This window comes from Melospiza melodia, chromosome 8, assembly GCF_035770615.1.
Source record: "Melospiza melodia melodia isolate bMelMel2 chromosome 8, bMelMel2.pri, whole genome shotgun sequence".
Classification (NCBI taxonomy): Eukaryota; Metazoa; Chordata; class Aves; order Passeriformes; family Passerellidae; genus Melospiza; species Melospiza melodia.
In genome coordinates, this window is record NC_086201.1 from 4900626 (window position 1) to 4921027 (window position 20402).

The window sequence follows — 20402 nt, forward strand, 5'->3', positions numbered from 1 at the left end:
CATAGTACTGAAGAAAATTAATACAGCATTATTTTCTAACACAACACATATAATATTCATTTTAATAGTTGCGAAGAGCCAATCCTAAAATACATGCATTTTTCAAATTCAGATTGCCCCGTCTCCGTCCATGACTGTATATAGCTTGCCAGCAGCACTGCTGCTGCCCTCATTTGCTCTGAGCCTGAGCTCAGCTCTAGGACAAAAGTTAAACCCTCCAAACTCTGCACTGCTTTAGCTCCTCAGGCTGCAAGTCAAACACCATTTCAGGGATCTTCTTTATTTCAGCCTTTATTGCCCTACAATCGTTGAACAATTAATGAAAACTTTCCCCCTTCCTCCCCCCTTTCCTCCCCAAAAAAAATCCTATTTTCAAAGCATTTTTTAATATTGTCGCTTTTCAGCTAAGGGAAAAGGTTATTTATTAAGTGGAAGGAGCAATAGTTTGACTGCACATAATATCTTGTGAAAATTAAATACCTTCAGGAAAAGTGCAGCGTTTATTTCTTCTGTGAAAGAGCTTTGGTACAATAGTGAGGAAATCTTTGAAAATCAGTGCATGAATATGTGTATTCTGCTCTGTACATAAAGGAGTGCATGTAAAGAGTATAAAAGGTCACATGGCACCATTTTGATGCTCCAGAAGTCATTCAAAGCAGAATAATCAAAAATTGCACATTAAAATACCTATCTAGAGTTGAGTTTGAGGGTTAACAAATATATCAGAGCCTGAGTTGCCAATGAAGAAAGAGAATTTTAATTTTCTGTGGCAAAATTATTTCCCTGCATCTTGCACATCTGGTAAAGGAGTGGAAATGGACCATCTTACCCTCAAAAATAAATACTCAGGATAATCCAAGAACTGTTCATCATCATGTTCCATGTTTCAGTATCTCTATCATCAGTGTATGGTTTGAATGTAAACACATATTTTATAACGACAAAAAATCTGCTAAATATTTTCTTTATTTTAGCGAGGATTTATATCTACTTTTTTTTAAAATATGACAGAGATTTTATGCTATTATTTAGAGGTCACATTAAAAATCTACTTAAATGTTGATATAAAGCCATGTAACATGACACTTTGTTTATAAAATGATTTTTTCAGTGGATCAGCACATTGATTTGGCACAGCTGGTTTGTGATAAAATAGGAATAATCAATGTTTCTTCATTTCTGTTCTAATTGATGAGCTTGTAGTTGCACATGGGCAAACACATTTAGTCTGAAAGGACTCTTAATTCCAAATTTCTACATCTGATTTAAGTCTGAATCCTTACATTTTCAGATAAAGGGCAGTAATCTGACAAATAAAGACTGATGTTCAGGGCCCTTAATGAATACAGGAATAAACCTGCAATGTGTCTTTCATTTCAAACTGACAGTTATTAAAACTTTCCATGTATTTATGGAAAAGATGTGGCTGAAAATGTAATATTTGATTTACTTACTAAAATTTCATATTGGGAATAAATTTGGAAAATTCAGAGAACATGCATTTTATTCAGAAAATTTCTTTGTGCACAAAATTACTCAAGGTAATTAGATTATTTTAATGAAAAGATATTGAATTGTATGTAGACAGAAAGCAAGTTTAAGCAAGTATAAATTTGATATATTCTAAGGGATGCACTTTTCCAAGGGTACATCCTATTGCTGTAGGCTTGATATGGGAAAAAAGAAAAAACAGAAAATTCTTGTGATGAGATTGCAAGACAAACTTTCTCTGCAATTTTTATCCACAAGCAAAACCTGGGAACTGAACTTCCATTTCTCAGTGTGTTTGATTTATTGCTGTTATAGTCAAGATGTGCTCTTTTTGAGCATGTGCAGCCACAAGTACTCATAAATGGAGCAAGAAAAAGAACATGGTAAGATTGATATGGATTTATGACATATTATATATATATATATATAATATGTAAGAGAAAATATTTCATATTTTACATAGTCTTCTGCATAGGAAGAAGTAGAGCCTGTGTGAGATAATTTCAACTGTGACAAATAATCATTAGACAGAAAGTCAGCTGTACATCTTTCTATCCTATATCACCCCTGCAGGACCCAGAGATGGTGGATGAGTGCACAGGACAGGCATCTGCACTCCCACCCTGCAGAAAAAGCATATTTGGGTGCAAAAAGGAGAGGCAAACACTTTTAAGGATTACTATGAAATTTAAATATGTATATTTGGTTGACATCCCTAAGACAAATAAAGTAAAGGCTTTTATACCCTCTGTAGTGGAAGGGATCAGACTGAAAGAATAACATGCAGTATTGCTAAAACAAATGTGGAGTACAGTCATAACAATACAATAAACAACCACACTTGATTGGCAAATGGTGTTCACTTTATAACACCTGGAAATTCACATTTCTGTGTATGTGAGGAAAGGGGAGCTGGGGGGACCTGTTGATGGCAAACCAATTTAGCTTTCTAACAGGCATATTTTTATCAATGAATGATGAACAGTTTAAATAGAAACAAAAAACCAAAAATTATGACAACTAGTGTCTTCTTTAGCAGTGAACAATATTGGCTTTGATTTTAATCCATCCCCAAATTCTCAGCTACTTTCCCCATTTGCTGCTCAGGCCTCCACCCCTGTTGCTTCAAATAAGAAAACTTTTGTTTGAATTGGCAATTTCCCTGCAAAGAGAAGTGCATTTCATGACAAATGTCCCCCCTGGGGGCTGAGTTTTGCTGATTTTTGCCTGTTGCTGTGCAGCAAGCAGTGAGTGGAGCTGGGCTCTGCGTGCTGAGAATGAGTTGTCTGACTGGGTTTTCCTTTTATCTGCAGCCTGACCCTGTGCTGCTTCCTGCCTGGCACTAAATCTGCAGCTCTCTAGGAGGAGAAACCATTATTATTTCACTCACTGCTAGATTTCCAAAATGCCAGGAACATTTGGAACATATGTCCTCCTTTGTGCTGCAGAAATCACAGAGGAACTTTAATAGAATTTCACTCCCGTGCAGCTCAAAAACATCCACTCTATATTTCCTTCCAATATCAGTTACAAAAAAAAAAAAATAAAAATAAGGCAGTTTGCTGGAGAGCCAGAGAGTTTCTAACCCCCCAAAATAGTGTGGGAAATTGTCCTCCAGGTGATGGATGCTGCCTTGTGCTGGAATGAAGCAGAGGAAGGAGAAACCCAAATCCCCAAATCCAGGGGTATTTCAGTTCCTCCTCTGGGGAAAAATTTCCCTTTGCCCCAAACCTGGAATTGCTTTCAATGTGTGTGTGTGTCTAGCAAACAGTGCTCTTCAAGTTCCTAAAATCTGTCTGGGACACTGTGGGCCATGGATCATTTATTACCAAAAATGGGCCACATCTGAGGGTGACCCATTTCTTTTGCTTTAGATGTGGATGAAAAAGAAAACTGTTGAACCCAGAAACCAACCTAAAAATAATCAGAATTAAAAATGCTTCTGGACCATGCTATAAAGCTTATTATTAATTAAATGTGACGTAAACTCAATCAAATAACTTTCATTTTTTGAAATGCAGTAGAAATGAGACACAGGACTGTGTGGCAGTCCCCTTCTGAGATTGCAGTCAGTGGATTCTCATAGCACAGGCTGCAGAGAACCCCAGGGGTGTTTTCACACAGTCCTTTTAATTAGCTGCTTTGATCACCTCCTCTGAAGCAGGTTCCTTGTTCACCACAGTCCCCACAATTTTAGTTATCTTATTTGTCCTGCAGTAAATCTGGATGGTGCCACTCAATGCCTATGCTGTTCTCATTATGCTTCAAACCAATTAAATTACACAGCATTTCTGTTAATTCCAATTCAAACTTTTTTCCCCACATCATAATCCTGCTCCTAATTTGGTAAAAAGCCTCTAACTTTTTGTGACTTGTTCATTTTGCCAAGATCAACTGAATATCTTTAGTTGCCTTCGAAGTTGTCTTGAAAGTTATCCTCTCAGTGTAATTTCTAAAAATTAAACCCTGTCCTTTCCACTCATGACTTCTGTTGAGGTGTGCTAGGAATTATCTACTTTAGTCTAGCTAGATCTTGTCCAACTTTGCCTCTTTTTCTATATATACTTTACTAATTTGCTTCCTATAATATTTCATTGTTTTTTTTTTTTTTGTCAAGGAGATCCAGAATTTTTATTTTTGCCCTTCAAACTGTAATTGTTCTGTACAGTGTTTGGCGTCTTAGGTGCATTAGAAATTTCTAGTTCTTAGTCATGCAAGTGCCCAAATGTAGCTTTACAGGGAAAGCAATTCTTTCTCAGCTAATTAAATAGGTGGATTACAAAGGAGGTGAGTGAAAGCTTGGAAAACAAAAGGAAGTGATGAGAGAGAAGGTTCTGGGCAAAACCAGTGGTGATAAGGGGTTTGGCTGCTGAACCAAGGCAGTAACTATCCTACAGATGTCTGTAAGGAGAACAACAGCCCTTTGAGGCCCTCCTTACAAATTTTTGAGTCTTGATAATGAAGGAAAGGGGAATGTGAGAGCAGGGACTGGGCAGTTCACTATCACTTTTATCTCATGGCAGCGTTCTGTTCCTCTGGAATTAGTTCTGTTTGGTAACATTTCTTGCTCTTTTTAGTCAGTGGGTTTGTCAGGGAGGATTATTTGAGAAGGCTGGAGAGTTGTCATTGCTCAGATGTGGACAGAATAGTCCCTGTGTATTTATTCATTGCTGGAACTCAAACCCTCTGGAAAATCTCCAGCCATCACTTTTTAAGACTCAGTTGTTAGACTGAGGAGGGTGCACGTAATAGTGGGAAGGATGAGTTTATATCAGCAGTGTAACAGAGCCGTGAAAATAGCAAATGTCATCCAGGGGTGGCTGAGACTGCAGCTGGTGCTGGGTGCTGCGCAGACCCCAGTGAACTCAGCTCTGAACAGCAAACCCAGTGCTGGCCATGCCTGTAAATGACTGACCTAAAACTGCAATAACTGCGCAGGAGGGCAGCAGAAAGGGCCTGTCCTATCAGAGGAGGAGGTCTGTCTTGCCTTGCTTATCTCCAGCTCCTAGGCAGAGGGAAAGAATTTGATTTCCATCTAGAAATAGCTCTGGAGAGGAGGACGGGTGAAAATAGCTGTTTAAGCCAAATAAGCTGCTGCAGAAATCAGTCTGTGTAATTCAGCCTGGAAGATATCACCATTAGTTATTAGATGGAGATTCCTAACTGCTGGGACCACAGTGAAACCATTCTGGAAGAGTCAAAACAACTGAATACTCTTGAGTTTAATACTTGACTTCATCAAGTCCTGCAAAGCACCCACCAGGACTTGATGAAAAAGATTCCCCTTTTTGTTGTTGTTTAACTAGAGGCAGAATTCCGAATTTCCACACATGAAGTCTATGGCTTTCAAAAGATAATCTGCCTTAATAAAATTCAGTTTAGTGCCAACATTTGTGCTGTTGCAGCACTCAATTAGCAATCAATTAGCCCCATTGGCAGTAGCAGGAAATGAAGGCTGCAGTGGACTCAGCTCTCTGTCAGTCCCAGTGCCCTGAGCTGGGCTCTGCAGGGACATGCACACTCAGTTTTCCTCCCAAAATTGCTCTGTGAATGGATAAAAGATTCCATTGCCCTCTGCTGAAAATGGAGAGGCAAACCCAGCACCATTTGTGAGCACAAAAATTAGCCTAGAGCTGAAATAAATATTGTACAGTGCATCCTTTAGAGCTCCCAAGGCAAAGGCAGTGCAGTGTAATTGTGGGTCAACTTCCTGTGTTAGAAATGCACTTCTGCTTTAAACCTCACTCTAAAATCTGCATCGGTCATTAAATACATAGCTGCATTTAAAGATTACACACTAAAGCATTTAATTTTCTTAATTTAATTTTCAGAGCACTTTGATCATGCAGCAGCGCTTAGGGAACTACTTTCTTGTTCTGTCTTTTACCTCTTCCTTTAATTATAAAGTTTCATTTTTGTCAGTCTCAAGGAGAATAATAATGATTTTTAGAGTAAAAAGAGTGTAATTTACACATGAAGTCATGATAACTTGCACAAATGGTGTTAATATAAGACAGATATTGAGGAAAATAAAGAAATTGACCCCCTATTCCATAAAGCTGGAGAGCTTCTTAAATTCTTATATATTCTTAATTCTTAGATATTCCTTACTGGATCTATTTGCTGCTGACATACAAACATTTTATTTATTGTCTGACCTGAAAAGATAGTCTTGTTGTAAAAGCCGATATATCTTTTTCTTTTTAACTTTTATTTTATTCTTTACAAATGTTAATTTATTAATTAAAGCAAACACTATGCAGAAGAGCCAGTGTGAAGTCACTTCAGGTGTTTGTAAGTGCTGTGTGTCTGGACGTGTATTTACATAAATGTGTGTTTATATATTTATTTATACATGAGTGTCTGATCCCAGCAAAGCCAGTTGGTTCTATGATTCCAAAATGAGCTTTATTTGAATTATTGAATATTGAGGTACAAAGTTCCATTAAATAACATAAATCAAATCCCCAGAAGTACAGATTGTAGTCTGGAGTACATATAACATTTTAACAACTTACTTTAAATATATATGTGTTGGCCTTGTTATTTCTGATGATCTGAATACATACATAAATAAGTGTATATACTGCTATATACACTTTTTTTTTTCTGTTTCAGTCCAAATGATTTTTTCTTTGCAAATATTCTGTACTACGGACATTTTGATTTATATAGACCTGGATGTTAAGTGTGTGGTTTTAAATATATTCTTAGAGTACAGCTGGGATAAAGAATGACAATGAAGGACAGGACAGGAATTCAGAATTGTTTTGATAAATTGAAATCCCTGTCAGGAATGGAGTTATCCCTCAGGAATGTTATAGGTAAAGTTTATTCTGCCTTATGGCCTGGTGATGGACTACATGACCTTTCAAAGTCTCCTCCAGCCCTATTTTATGATTCTGAGATCAATTGATTTTGGCATTTGACAGCTCCTGCACATAGACTATAGATTATTCTAATGCCTTTACTTTTTTAAAAAGTTGTTGTGTAGTTTTTTTCTATTTTATTTGTATTTTTTGCACTTGAAACACTTTACATCTAAAGTGTACTCTTATTTATTTGAAGACTAAAAATAAAGGATATGGACTTCATTCTGCTGTTCAGCAAATAGCCCAAAACTGGATTTTTATGAGAAGTTACAAGTCTATAAATTACTGCTCTGTCACATAAAGACATCTGAACTTTTATGTGCTGTTGATCCAAAGTTATTCCCATTAGTGGTAATAACTAGGAGATAATACACTTCATTTGGATAATGAAATCCTTGTTCTCAAAGTGGTTTCAGTAGCATTCAGCCTGGAATCAGATTACTCTTTAGAGCATGTTAAAGTCATGGCAAGGTGGTCCTGAGCCTGCAAGTGTAATTTGTTCTCACAAATAGGTAATCCTGTTAAAATATTGTCGGGTTAATCAGAATTGATTCGCTAAACCCAGTGAATGCTGATCAGGCATTGGGTTAGGGAGCTTTAGCAGCAGTTTTAAGCCTTTGATAGTTTCCCATTATTCCTGGATGGAATGACTCACTGGATTTGTGGAAGCATTTTGAAGCCTGAGCACCTTTCCAAGGCTGGGGACAAATGTACTAGAGACTAAAGCAGCTCCTCCAGAAATAGAGGTTAAAGCACCTGACAGTGGGGATCCCTGTATTTGTTATAGCTGATGTGCAAAAACTGTTCTCCAGACAACCTGAGTGCTTTGTGCTTTTGTCACTGTTATCTGTATCTATCCTACCATTCTTTACAAATAATGGTTAAAAATGAATTTAGGATGGTAATTTTAGAGTGTTACATGGTGCATCTGTTTTGTAAGGAAATGCATTTAGAACTTCTGTGCTTTACATTTGAAAGATAATTCTGTGTAATTGTTAATTTGTTAGAAGATATGGTGAATTTTAAAAATAATTATGGGGTATATAGGAAATTGAAATGACAAAGAATGAAAACTTCCTTTTTCCAGAGCCAGCAGGAGCTTTGCACTCTGCTCACACCCTTTAAAACTTACAACATCTTATTTTCTTTCAACAGCAAGCTTTTCTTTACAGACTACGGGAACGCTGCCAAGGTGGAGAGATGTGACATGGATGGAATGAACAGGACGTGGATAGTAGACTCAAAAATTGAACAGCCAACTGCTCTGGCACTAGATCTCATCAATAAATATGTGTACTGGCTTGACATATACCTGGAGAGTGTGGAAGTCGTTGACTATCAGGGGAGAAGGAGGCAAACAGTAACTAAAGGCAGACAAGTAGGTATTTATTTGTAAATCAGTAAAAAGTAATTATATCAATAAATAAATGCACATAATGCCAGCAGCTACAGGAATTTCATAATTTTTTACCTTTTTAATTCAATAAACGATAAACTTTTTTAATTCAGATGTGTTGGAATTTAAAAGATGCAGCTACATGCTTTGGTTTATCTGCAATTTAGCAATTTTGCAACTTATCAATATTTCCATGCAATGTCTCATTAACAATGCACCTTGTAAGTCACCATTGTTAAAGACTTCAGGAGGGAAAATCTGGGGTGGGAAGGTGCAGGGAGATAAATCATTAATGACAAGATGTCCTTACCCACTCAGGAAGGAGAGACTAACAGGCACAATAACGTGAAATAGAATAGCAAAAGCTATTCACCCATTCAGACTAATCTGGATGCCCTTAAATCTTATTTTTGTTGGTGGCAGTGATGCTTTTCACAGCTGATCCTGATGTTCAGAGTCGTAAATACAAACTCTGGGACTGTGAGTCTCAGAGTTTGGAGCAGGAGCATTTCAATCCATTAGCCTGGAGAGTGGAAGAGTTCTCTGGCACTTGTGAACTTTATGTAAATCCAGGGAAAATCTGCAAAGACCAAACTGTTCTGGTCACTGCCTGGACTGCCAGGTGTGGGCACCAGGTTTGCATATATTTCTGCCTGAGGTTAAACAGGGAATGGGAAACTGTGCAAGCAGAATATACATTTTACCAGTTCTTCTGTCATTTGTTGCTTCCAAGTAATCAGTGGTTAGCAAGATGCAACTGGTTAGACTTTTAACCAAAAAGAGGCAGAAAATGTGACAAAAAGCAGTGAAAGTGGTGATTTGGCAAACCCCTTCCTATTTCTGCCAATCTATCCCCAGTCTTTAACCAGTTCTGGAACAAGAGGTCTTGAAAACTTTTGGGTTTGTTTTTGGGTTTTTTTTTTTTAAGTATCATTTTGCATTAGATATTTTAAAAGCTAAAATCCTTTTCAGAAGCCATTAAAAAATACCTTAACAGGCTTCTAACTGAGCTGTACTTGTGTCATAGGAAAGATGCTTGTTCTTCCTCTTCTTGCTGAAATTTAGATGCAAAAGAGGATACTTTATCAAGTTTAGAAGGATTCTTCTCAATACTAGATAAAAAAATGAAATCTCTGTTTTTTTGATAAGGATGAAGGGTATTAAGAAGTTTGGCCTCTCCCTGTTGTCACAAGTGGCACTGATTGCCTTTCTACTGAAATGAAGAATTGATAATTTCAGTATGTTTTGTGCTGCATGTGCCATGATCTAGAATGATTGTTTCTCCAAATCACTCCTCATTAGTCCAAGGAAACAGCAGACCATAAAACTGTTCCCAAGAATTTTTAGGGACTAAATTTTATTGTGTAAGTACAAACATATCGAAGATGTGTTTTCCAAACAAGACTGGATTCTGTGGTTGACAGCCTTCCTGGCTTTCAAAGGACAAACCAGTAATGTTTTTACTCATGCACAGGGTTGCTGGAAAGCTTCATGAGATGTAAAAAACCCAACAAATTAAAAAATAAATACAAATAATTAGATCATTGTAAAAAGGATTGCAAAATGAGCCACATAGCTTTAATAGTTAAAAAAAAAACACTCATGGAAGATAAATGATAAAGATTTCCATGAGTGCAAATGGAAATAGGGAAGAAAGGATTGTAATTCAAGGGAGAATTCCATAGTTTGGCACGGATGTGGCTTTATTTTCAAGGCTATTTTATTTTCCATCTTACTATAATTGCATTGAATTTCTATTGGGTCCTCATCAAATGCTTCCAATGATGTCAACAATTATTCCTTTTTCTGGGTGAAAACAGAATACAATGGTAAGACTTGGCCAACTGTGCTGTAATTTCCAGAATGACTGAAATACTTGATGCACATCAGGGTTTTTTTGTTTGGGTTGGGTTTTTGTGACGTGTGTCTGAATTTAGGAGTGAATGAGATAAGGAAATACTTTGTGGTGAGCAATTGAATGGTTAAAGTAATACGATATTCAGCCTGAGAATATTGGAACATCTGCCAAAAGCATTTTCTTTAATTTGTTCAGTTTTCAAAATTGCCAGTGAGATATTTTACATTTTCTAAATCTATAAATCAAGCACAGCCTCTAAATTATTGACCACTTTGTGTTTGAGTTGTGATTGTCTAACTACCAGCTATTAGGTAATTTGTTATCAATGTACCAGACACATCAGAGATTATCACAATTTTAGAATTCACTTTTTCATAAACAAGCAGTGCCAAGTGGCCACCACCATACTCAGAGACACCAACACAAAAGGAACACAGCAGAGCTGATAGAATTTGTTTATTTCTCATAAAATATTTTCTCAAGAAAATATTCAGCAGGTATATCATGTACCATTTCCCCTGATCTGATCATAAAATAATTTTTAAAAATGGATCAATTACATCTATGAAGTGTGTTTTAAATTTCTAAGTTTGGTATATTTCTTAATTAATAATAATTAATTTATCTTAGTTACTTTTAGTTAATGATCATTAGTTAATACTAATTTAGCTGTTGCACTTCGAGAATGCAGAAGATTTTAATTTAAAAAACAGAGAAACTGGGTAATTTGTAGAGTAAAGGAATTTAGATTGCTAAATAATTTGAATTTTCTACCTTTCTTGTACAAAGCTTTTCTAATTATAAATGTCACACTACAAGAATGTGAACTATACTTTTAGTGTAATTGGTGTTTATTATTTACAAGTACTCAGAAAGCCTTTTGTGCAGTTTATCACATACAATCCACAGCAGTGTTTGACATTTACAGCTCGCAGATATGCCTCAAATATCGACCTAAAATAATGATACCATTTGTTTCTTTTCCAGATGAGGCATCTTTGTGGCTTGGCAGTGTTTGAGAACTATTTGTATACAGTAAATTCAGACAACCTCAGCATTTTACGAATCCACAGGTACAATGGTACTGACGTTCAGGCTCTTGCCAGGCTGGACGATGCCAAAGAGATCCGTGTGTTCCAGAAGAGGACTCAAGCAGCAGGTAAGATCAAATTTCCTCTCTCCAGAAAGCACAAAACCAGATAGCGAGGGCTTGTGCAGTCAAAAAGGTCCTACCAGAAAAAAGTATCTGAAGATGGATTGAAAATTTGTCCTTGTGGCGCAACTTTGTGTTCCTTGAGTTTTGTATGGTTGTTCCACTTTTCCCAAGCTCCAACTCAACCCTTTCCGGAGAATTCCAGAGAATTTCCAGCCCTGCTCTGCACGTTGTAGCACTCAGCACTTTGAATTTAACACCTTCAGGATTGTTGGATGTCCAGTGTTGTCCCCATGCTTTGGGTCTCAGACCTCAGAGATTCCTGATATCTCTGGGTCTGCTTTTCAGACAGACCCACATCTCAGGTGAGCTCCCATCTTTGGGGCTGCCAATAAGGCACAGAGATGTGGGCAGCCAAGCTCTCCCTGGTGAGATGGGGGAATTCTGACAGAGTGTCCTTGCTTTGTGTGAATATCACCTTTGCCGTCTGTGAAAGAAATCTTCATTTTCATCTAGAATGAAAGAACTCTTTTTTATCTCGGAATTTTTTGGTAAAGCAGCAATTTCTGAGGTCTGTATGACTGTAATCTGTTCTCGTTCCTTTCTGTATGCAGAACATCAGTGGGAGCTCTGGGAACTTTGTGCAGAGATAGCAAGATCCAAAATATTTACCGTGACGCTTTATGGGAAGGTTTTTGGCATGACTGATAACAATAAATCGTTGCCATGACTGCTTAGACAGAAAAGCCAACACATCAATTCTCAGTGTCAATGTTTCTAAACAGAATGGCTTCTTCTGAAGAAGTTTGTGAAGTGGGAACAAACTCTAAATTGATGTAGAGTGGGTGAACTAATTTTCACCCTGGAGCTGAGGACATTGATTTGCAGATGTCAATGTCTGAAGGAGGCTGCAAAGACTCTTTCTTTGCTATAATCATCCCTCTCGTACTCCTGAGGGAGTCAGGGAGGTTGAGTAGAGGAGAGACATGAGCACAGTGTAATCTTTTATTACATCCTGTGATTACTCCTCTACTCCTTTTGTTTTGAATGGACATGTTTGTTGCTTGTCAAGATTCTCTGTAACAGCTGTCTCAGCTTGGTGGAGTTTTTGTATTACCTTTAACCTTATCGACCCTAAACCACTTGATTGCTTTATTTTAAAAGAAAAAAATCTGAAAAGCTTGAGGTAAAGTAGGAAGAACAGAAATTTTTTCAACTAGAATACTCTTTTTCTGGTTTAAGCCAGCTTATAAAATGTAAGATAGCCTGGTAGGTTTTGTTTCCTAAGCATACTGCCTTAAATAGTTTAAAAAAATAATTTAGGCTGCTAATACAGAACCATGCATTTGGAAATATGGAATCAAGGATAAGGAATTCTTTGACTTCTTCTGCTGGATTTATATCCCAACTGTACAAATCTGCACCCCATACCGGGAAATGTTCAAAGCCAGGTTGGATGGGGCTTGGAACATCCTGGTTTAGTGGAAGGTGTCCCTGCCAATGGCAGGGGTTTGGAATAAAATGGGCACCAAGGCCCCTTCCAACCCAAACCATTCTGTGATTCTATAGATATGGAAGAATTCTATGAGGTTTGTGCTGTTCCTTAGTTTCAGCATATGTGTCTGCCCTGAAAGGTGCTGTCTAACGGGGTAGAAGGAATGCCAGACTGTGTGGGCAAGGGATGCACTCTGTCCTCAGAAAATGCCAACCAACCCCATGAACCAAAGCAGCAAATGGAAAAGGAGAGAAGTGTCAGCTCCCCCAGGGAAGCACTGCCCAGAAAATGCAGTGCAGGAGCTCATTCACAATGGGGTGACTGCACACAGCCACGGGCATGGCACGATAGCCCTTTGATTTGTTGGCCTGGCTTGGATACCATCTTTAAAAAACACCTTCCTTAGCAGTTATATATATTGTATTTGCAGGGATCCCCAACATAGGCAGGAATGATGAAACTGACTCCATGTTCGCAGAAGGCTAATTTATTACTTTATTATACTATATTAAATTAAAGAATACTAAACTATATTATACTAAAGAATACAGAAAGGATCCTTACTCAATGCTAAAAAAATAATAATGACTTTTAGCACTGATTGGCCAAAGAGTGAAAACAACTGACAATAGAATCCAATGAAACAATCATCTGTGGGTAAGCAATCTCCAAACACATTCCACATGAGCACAACACAGGAGAAGCAAATTACATAAGAATTGTTTTCCTTTTCTCTGAGCCTTCTTAGGAGAAAAATCCTGGGCGAAGGGATATTTTTCAGAGAATGTGAACGCCACACATTCTATCCTGGGGAAAGACTTCTTGTGACACAAACCACCTGTCTTTATGGTTTCCTTTTGTCTAACCTCTCCTCATGCTGATGTAATTGCCTTGCCTTAAATGATGTGAGCTGTTTTCCTCTTGCCATAGTCAGAAGCCACGCGTGTGAATTGGATCCGTCTGGGACGCTGGGGGGATGCTCCCACATCTGCCTGCTCAGCATCTTTAAAAAACACCTTCCTTAGCAGTTATATTTTGGGGAAAGATTTCTTGTGACACAAACCCCCTTTTATTGTGTTTTCCCTCTGTCTAACCCCTCTCCATAATGATGTAATTGCCTTGCCTTAAATGATGTGAGCTGTTTTCCTCTTGCCATAGTCAGAAGCCACGCGTGTGAATTGGATCCATCTGGGATGCCGGGGGGATGCTCCCACATCTGCCTGCTCAGCATCTTTAAAAAACACCTTCCTTAGCAGTTATATTTTGGGGGGGAAAGATTTCTTGTGACACAAACCCTCTTTTATTGTATTTTCCCTCTGTCTGACTCCTCTCCATGCTGATGTAATTGCCTTTCTTTGAATGATGTGAGCTGTTTTCCCCTCGCCATAGTCAGAAGCCACGCGTGTGAGGTGGATCCGTCTGGGATGCCGGGGGGATGCTCCCACATCTGCCTGCTCAGCAGCAGCCACAAAGCAAGGACCTGTCGCTGCAGGACCGGCTTCATCCTGGGGAGTGATGGCAGGTCATGCAAAAGTATGTCCTTGGGGTCACAGGCTGCCAGCCAGGAATAATCCAGGGGATGGTTCTGGGTGTTCTCTAGAAAATCACATGGGCTGCTCTGGGGTAAAGTTTGTTTCAAGTTAAATGTGTGAGACAGAATTTTTTGTTGAAATTCAAATGTTTAATAATTCTTATCTATGTTATAGTCTCATAAGCAGTGAATTTTACAATACTCTAACAAACTAAAAATAGAGTTATACTTTAAAATAATGTTTTAAAGATAAACTATCTAAGTAAAAAATAATACTTAAAATATTTCTACTTTTTACCCAATAATTACTTATAACCATTAATATAGACCTATAATAATATAAATAATAGCATTTTATTAAATTCAATTAATAGTAATTGTTATTATACTTTAATTACAATTTAATAATTGCAATACTACTTAAATTCATAACAAAGGTAAAGAAAAACCTAACTTCTGTCTTACTTTATATATATTGCTCTGTTCTAAAACATTAAACTCTAAGTTTTCCACTATATAATATTACACAATTTAATGTGTACCTGACACTTTGTTCACATGCTCCTTTCATTCCCTTAAAGTTATTTGATTTGGCTCAGTTCACAGGAGTGGCAGGTTAAACCTGCAATGCTCAAAGAATACTAAAATTATCACAAGCTTTACATTAATCAGCCTCACTCTTTGTTTATTTGCTTTTCACAGTGGAAAGGTACTTCTACAATTTCCACCCATACAATCAACTTAGAGCACAAAAGCAGAACCTTGATGTGAACAAGTCAAGGTTTTTCTCAGAATATTCTGTGAAAACAAATGTGATTTGTGCAGCTGTGGTTATACCTAAGGTTACATGTGCACAATCTGTTGGCCACCGGCCGCCTACAGCCAACAGGAGTTTTGGGGAATGCCTGGTTTTTGCCTAGTTTTGATTTAGTTCAGATAAAAGACATGCAGTTAGATACTCTGATGGATGGTGGTAGATGGATTTATTTGACCTCAGTCAAACCTGATGGAGTTTTTACTGACAATTCCATCAAAAAATTCTGAGAGCCAACAGGAAAAATGTAGAGAGAATTTTAAGATGTATATTGATAGCATTAAGGCTCTAAGGATAAGTATCTTTAAGGAAAGAAAATCACTTTGCTAAGCTCCAGTTTTTTGTAATCAGCTTAATTATTTAAATTGTAAAAATCTTAGAAATAGGAACTTTTGATATCCATGTTTTTTACCCCAGCTGGAAAGAACAGAGTACGTTGGTTTGTTTTATTCCTTTCAATCTTAAAGAAATTTAATCTTTTTTGTTGTTTGATTCTGAGAAACTTTGGGTGTAAAAAAGCATTTTATATATGCTGGCCTTCATGGTGTTATTAGATTTTAAGATTACTTCAGTCATGGTCTACATTACCTTGATAGATCCTAATGAATTGTAAAATTAAATGTCTACAGAGCTTTAGATGTCCACTTCACAGCAGATGCAAAGTTATTCTGTGATCGACAACTGCTTTTTCAGTGTGAACTTTTACACAAAAAAAATAATTAGATGTAGGGACCTCACTGATGTAACTTGCATTTTGAATAAGCTAATGGAATTAGCTATTTTTTTCTTGGGTTTGTTTTTTTTTTTTTTTCCCATTTTTAGGGGTTTTGTTTGGTTGGTTTTTTAATCTAGATACCTTCAGAATATATGGAAGTTTAGTTTTTGGTATCGAATAAGGCTCCTGCTCCCCACTAATTATGCCAGTTAATTAAACAGGGACATTATGCACTGTGAAGAAGATCAGGCAGCATCAGTTGTTTATGTTTGTAATCTTTCTTTTGCAGGACCAAAGAATGAATTGTTTCTTTTTTATGGGAAGGGGCGGCCGGGAATAATCCGGGGCATGGACCTGAATACCAAAATGTCAGATGAGTACATGATCCCCATCGAGAACCTGGTCAATCCTCGTGCTCTGGACTTCCACGCTGAAACCAATTACATTTACTTTGCTGATACCACCAGTTTCCTGATTGGACGGCAGAAAATTGATGGCACAGAGAGAGAAACAATCCTCAAGGACGGTGGGTGATGCTCAGTGCTGGTGGCATTCAGAGATGCTCGCTACCGAGAAGTTGAACTGACATTTGCAGATAATTTAAAGGGGTTTTTTGGGTCTCCCATGGAAAAGAGACACAAATTTGACCTTGAGCAGAATTGGAGATACATTTTTACAGCCTCCTGTTTTTTTCTTTTTTTTCCTGAGGGCAGAAATGTAAAGTTTGGTTAAGTCACTGTTGTGGATTCTTACTGTGTCCATTTAAGCTCACCACTGGTGAGTAACTCCTATTTTTCCACTGTGTCCTTCCAGAAGCTGGATATTTGTTGAGCCATCCCAAATCCTTGCAGACTTTATAAGACTTCTTCACTCCAGCCTGCATCACACTGTGGATTCTGGAGCTTATTCAAGTAGTTTGGCACAATGAGACTGTCTGTAGTGCTTGAAAACTCATTAGGAAAAAATCATTGTCTTTCCTGATGCATTTTCCATTGTGAATTTGGAAGCAACAGTTAGACCTAAACATTTATTAGAACCTTAATTAAGATGCTTGTAACATTTATTATAGCAATAAGAGAAAATGCCAGCAAGTCTTTAGTTTCCACATCTCCCACTACACTGAATCTCCTTGTTTTAGAATCATATCTCATCACACCAAATGTTGTTGTAGTGAAAAAATCTTCAAGTTTGTCAATTTATATTTTGTTTTTCTTTATGGACCCTTCTCTGAAATACTGCTTCAGCAGGAGGTAGCAACTGCCTCACTCAGCTGCAATTCATTCTGCAGTAATTATTTTCTGGTCCTCAATCTAAGAAGAAGCATAAATATTCATCTTAGCCTTCAGAGAGCTTCATATATTTACTTGTGAATGGAAGCTCAGGACAGTGGAAGTAACTAGAATAGCATTGTTGCAGCAGAGGGATGCTCACTCCCTGTCATTCATAAGGCATGTTTTAATGCACAATTCTGGGGAGCCATCTCCTCTGTGCAGTGATATGATGCTCTCTTAGTGCAAGGTCTCTCCTCAGAGTCTGCACACAGATCCCTTCAGCAGCAGTTGCAAGGAATAGTGACAGGCTCTTTACCCTGCCCTGGTGAATGGTTAATAAAGGGCATTTGTCTCACAAAATAACAAATACTCAGCTGTCACTCTGGTAATTCTTCATTTCGCTGCCAGCACGGGAATGGATAATGTACATCCCACATCTTCCATGGCTGACTTTCCTTTCCTGACTGTGCATTTCATTTGACAGGGAAGTAGTTCAAATAGGGAGCAGAGGAAGGAGCAGGAAATATGTAAATTAAAACATTGTAGAGGAGCAGCAAGGAGCATCCTGGCTGAGAGGTGTCAGACAGATTGGAGTCAGACAGTCAGGGTCAAACAGGTTGGGGTTGGCCTACTCAAACATGAATAAACTTTGTATGCCAAACCAGAAAATTGGTGATATTCCTGTGAATAATGATTAAGTGCAGTGTCTACTCTTTAGAAGTACAAGATAGCAAAAATATTAATGCAATACTGAAAGAGCTGTGGATTATCTGATGATTTATTTTTGGTGATTCTATTTGCAAAGACAAAAAATATGTCACTGTCAGTCTCCCCTTTCCCAGGAGCTTCCATTGTTAGTTCTAACTTGGTCCAGTTTCATAACTTTAAAGTATTTTTAAAGAACATTTGTTAATGTATTTTTCATGATTTAAAAAATTAATATGGCCTCCAGCCCTAACACCTCAGCTTTTATTCTTGTCAACCCTCACAATCTCAGCAGGGACAGATTAAATCATTCCTTGGTGGAAGGCTACTACAGAAAATCAGGTGTGTCAGGAGGTGGTGTAATATTTGCTTTGAACAGCATGCTGCTAAGAGCTTCTAGCTGTGGTAGCTGCCACTTCTCAGATTAAAAGTTGCCTTTTTTTTGGTGACTATCAGTTTTTTTTGAGAATATATACACTTGTTCAGACAGCATTGCAGCTCAGATAATTACAGTTTTGCCTACGTGAGAGCCTGATCCTACAGCTGTTGACTGGGAATTGAGATCACTGAGCACCTCACACTGCTGGAGTTTGATTTCCCATACAGTTTCAGCTGTGATTTCTGTTTCTTCACTTTGGGAAGCAAACTGCTGGGTGGTGTTGATAACAATTTGACAGCCCCCAGCACAGCCTGGCTTAGAGCTGGTGGCACAGCTGCAGCAGTGCTGTACCTTCCACCAGCAACAGGAATTATAATTAACCTTTCAAACTTGCATGTAAAATCAGTCTTTTACATTAAAAATTGGAAAAAAAAAAAACCCACAGACAATTTTAATGTCTGAGTTTTTAAAAACCGCTGAATCTTTTAAATGAATCTAAATACTGCTCAGTGAATGTAACATGTACACAAGCTCAGGGTTTGTTTTTCTTTTACTTGTCTTTGTACCACTAATATTTTTTGGGGGGTTGCTGTGACCCTAAAATTCTTAAAACATTTACTTGTAAATATTAGTCAAGATGATCAACCTATTGCTTAAACAAGGCCACAGTAAGTCTGTAAAGCTCTTTGGAAGCTGATTAGATGGTTGGTGTAGAGAAGAATTATTTTCCAACCAGTTTTTATGCCAATCTAGCATTTGAGGCACTATTTATTACACGTGGCATTGGTGAGCTTGGCCATTCTGTACCAAATCACATCTTGTGCCTGTTCTCTGTTTCATATTGAAAAGCAACGTGACAAACTGCTGCCTCTAGAACTGCTTTTAAAAACCTCCCATCTACATTCAACACATTTGGAGCTCTCATATTGGTGTTGGGAGGAAAATCTTATTAATATAAAAATCTGATCTTATTAGTATAAAAACTGTGTTTAGCACCATATTGCCTATGTCAGACAGGATAAAAATAAAATGTGTTTGGAACAAATCAGTCAGTGTCCTCAAGTTTGATTTTACCCATGTCAGTGTTTTCCTGACTTGAGCAAAATCTGCTGAGGCCTCTCAGAGCCCATTTCTTGCACAGCTCAAGTTCCTCTGTGTTGCCAGTTCTGTTCAGCAGCTTTTTGGTTTTTTGGTTTCTTTTTCTCTGGGCCTTGGGCTCCAGGTCCTTGGTTAAATTCTCTCTTCTTTTCCCTTCCATTCTTAGCACTTTTCTCAACCTCCTTGACCACTCCATGACCAAAGGCCACTCTCCTCTTTCGGGAACTTTCAATTTCCTCTGACATTTTCTTTTCAAAAGGATGTACCAAAGGCACTGAGAGATGAAAAATAAAGCTGGCAGTGTCCATCAGCCTGGGGAAGCTGGCTGAGCTGCTCCACTGCTCTCAGACACACTTGTTCTGTGCTTTGGGTCATTCTTGTCAGACCAGGTGGTTGCTGGGTTAGAAATTTCGTCATTCTCTTGTTTCATGTCCCAGAGAGCTCCTTCTGACACCTCTGCTTCCTTCCAGCTTCTTAAACCACAAGGAAAAATAGTTTCCCAAAAGTGATGTTCAGGTGTATCAAAATATTGATAAAAATGTTAAAACACATTTTGCAAGACTCCTGAGCTCATACAACTTTTTTTTTTATTCTTTTTTAAATTTTATTTTTCAAAAAACTTTCTCAAATTTTGTCTCACAGGATATATTGTCATCTCTATGCCCGTGACTGATTTACAAAATTTAAATTTAGTTTCTTAAGTGAACAGGGTTTAGTTGGTACTTTGGTTGGTACCAAATATCTGTAATTTGGTTTGGGCCTTCAGTAGATAAGGGAAAAAAAGCAATTTTAAAAACATGACATGGATATCACATAATAAATAGTGAACATAAGTACATATAGAACATAAATAGTATTAATCACTTACTACTGTTCTCTCTCTCTCCACAGATCTAGATAATGTGGAAGGCATAGCAGTGGACTGGATTGGAAATAATCTCTATTGGACCAATGATGGCCACAGGAAAACCATTGCTGTTGCCAGACTGGAAAAAGCTGCTCAGAGCAGGAAAACCCTGTTGGAGGGAGACATGTCCCACCCCAGAGGAATTGTTGTTGATCCTGTCAATGGGTATGAAGCAAACTGGTTTTCCTGTAATGGTTGTCTTTGTGGCATAAACACA

General features: G+C 37.8%; 1 protein-coding gene across 1 annotated transcript in view; it reads left to right on the top strand.

Annotated features, from left to right (window-relative positions):
• The window catches only part of LRP1B (LDL receptor related protein 1B), a 641138-nt gene that overhangs the window by 401688 nt on the left and 219048 nt on the right, over positions 1-20402 (top strand). The window contains exons 8-12 of the mRNA XM_063161579.1: positions 8019-8241; positions 11105-11276; positions 14155-14298; positions 16115-16351; positions 20170-20350. Coding sequence (XP_063017649.1) covers positions 8019-8241; positions 11105-11276; positions 14155-14298; positions 16115-16351; positions 20170-20350 — 957 coding nt within the window. The remainder of the gene's footprint in view (positions 1-8018; positions 8242-11104; positions 11277-14154; positions 14299-16114; positions 16352-20169; positions 20351-20402) is intronic.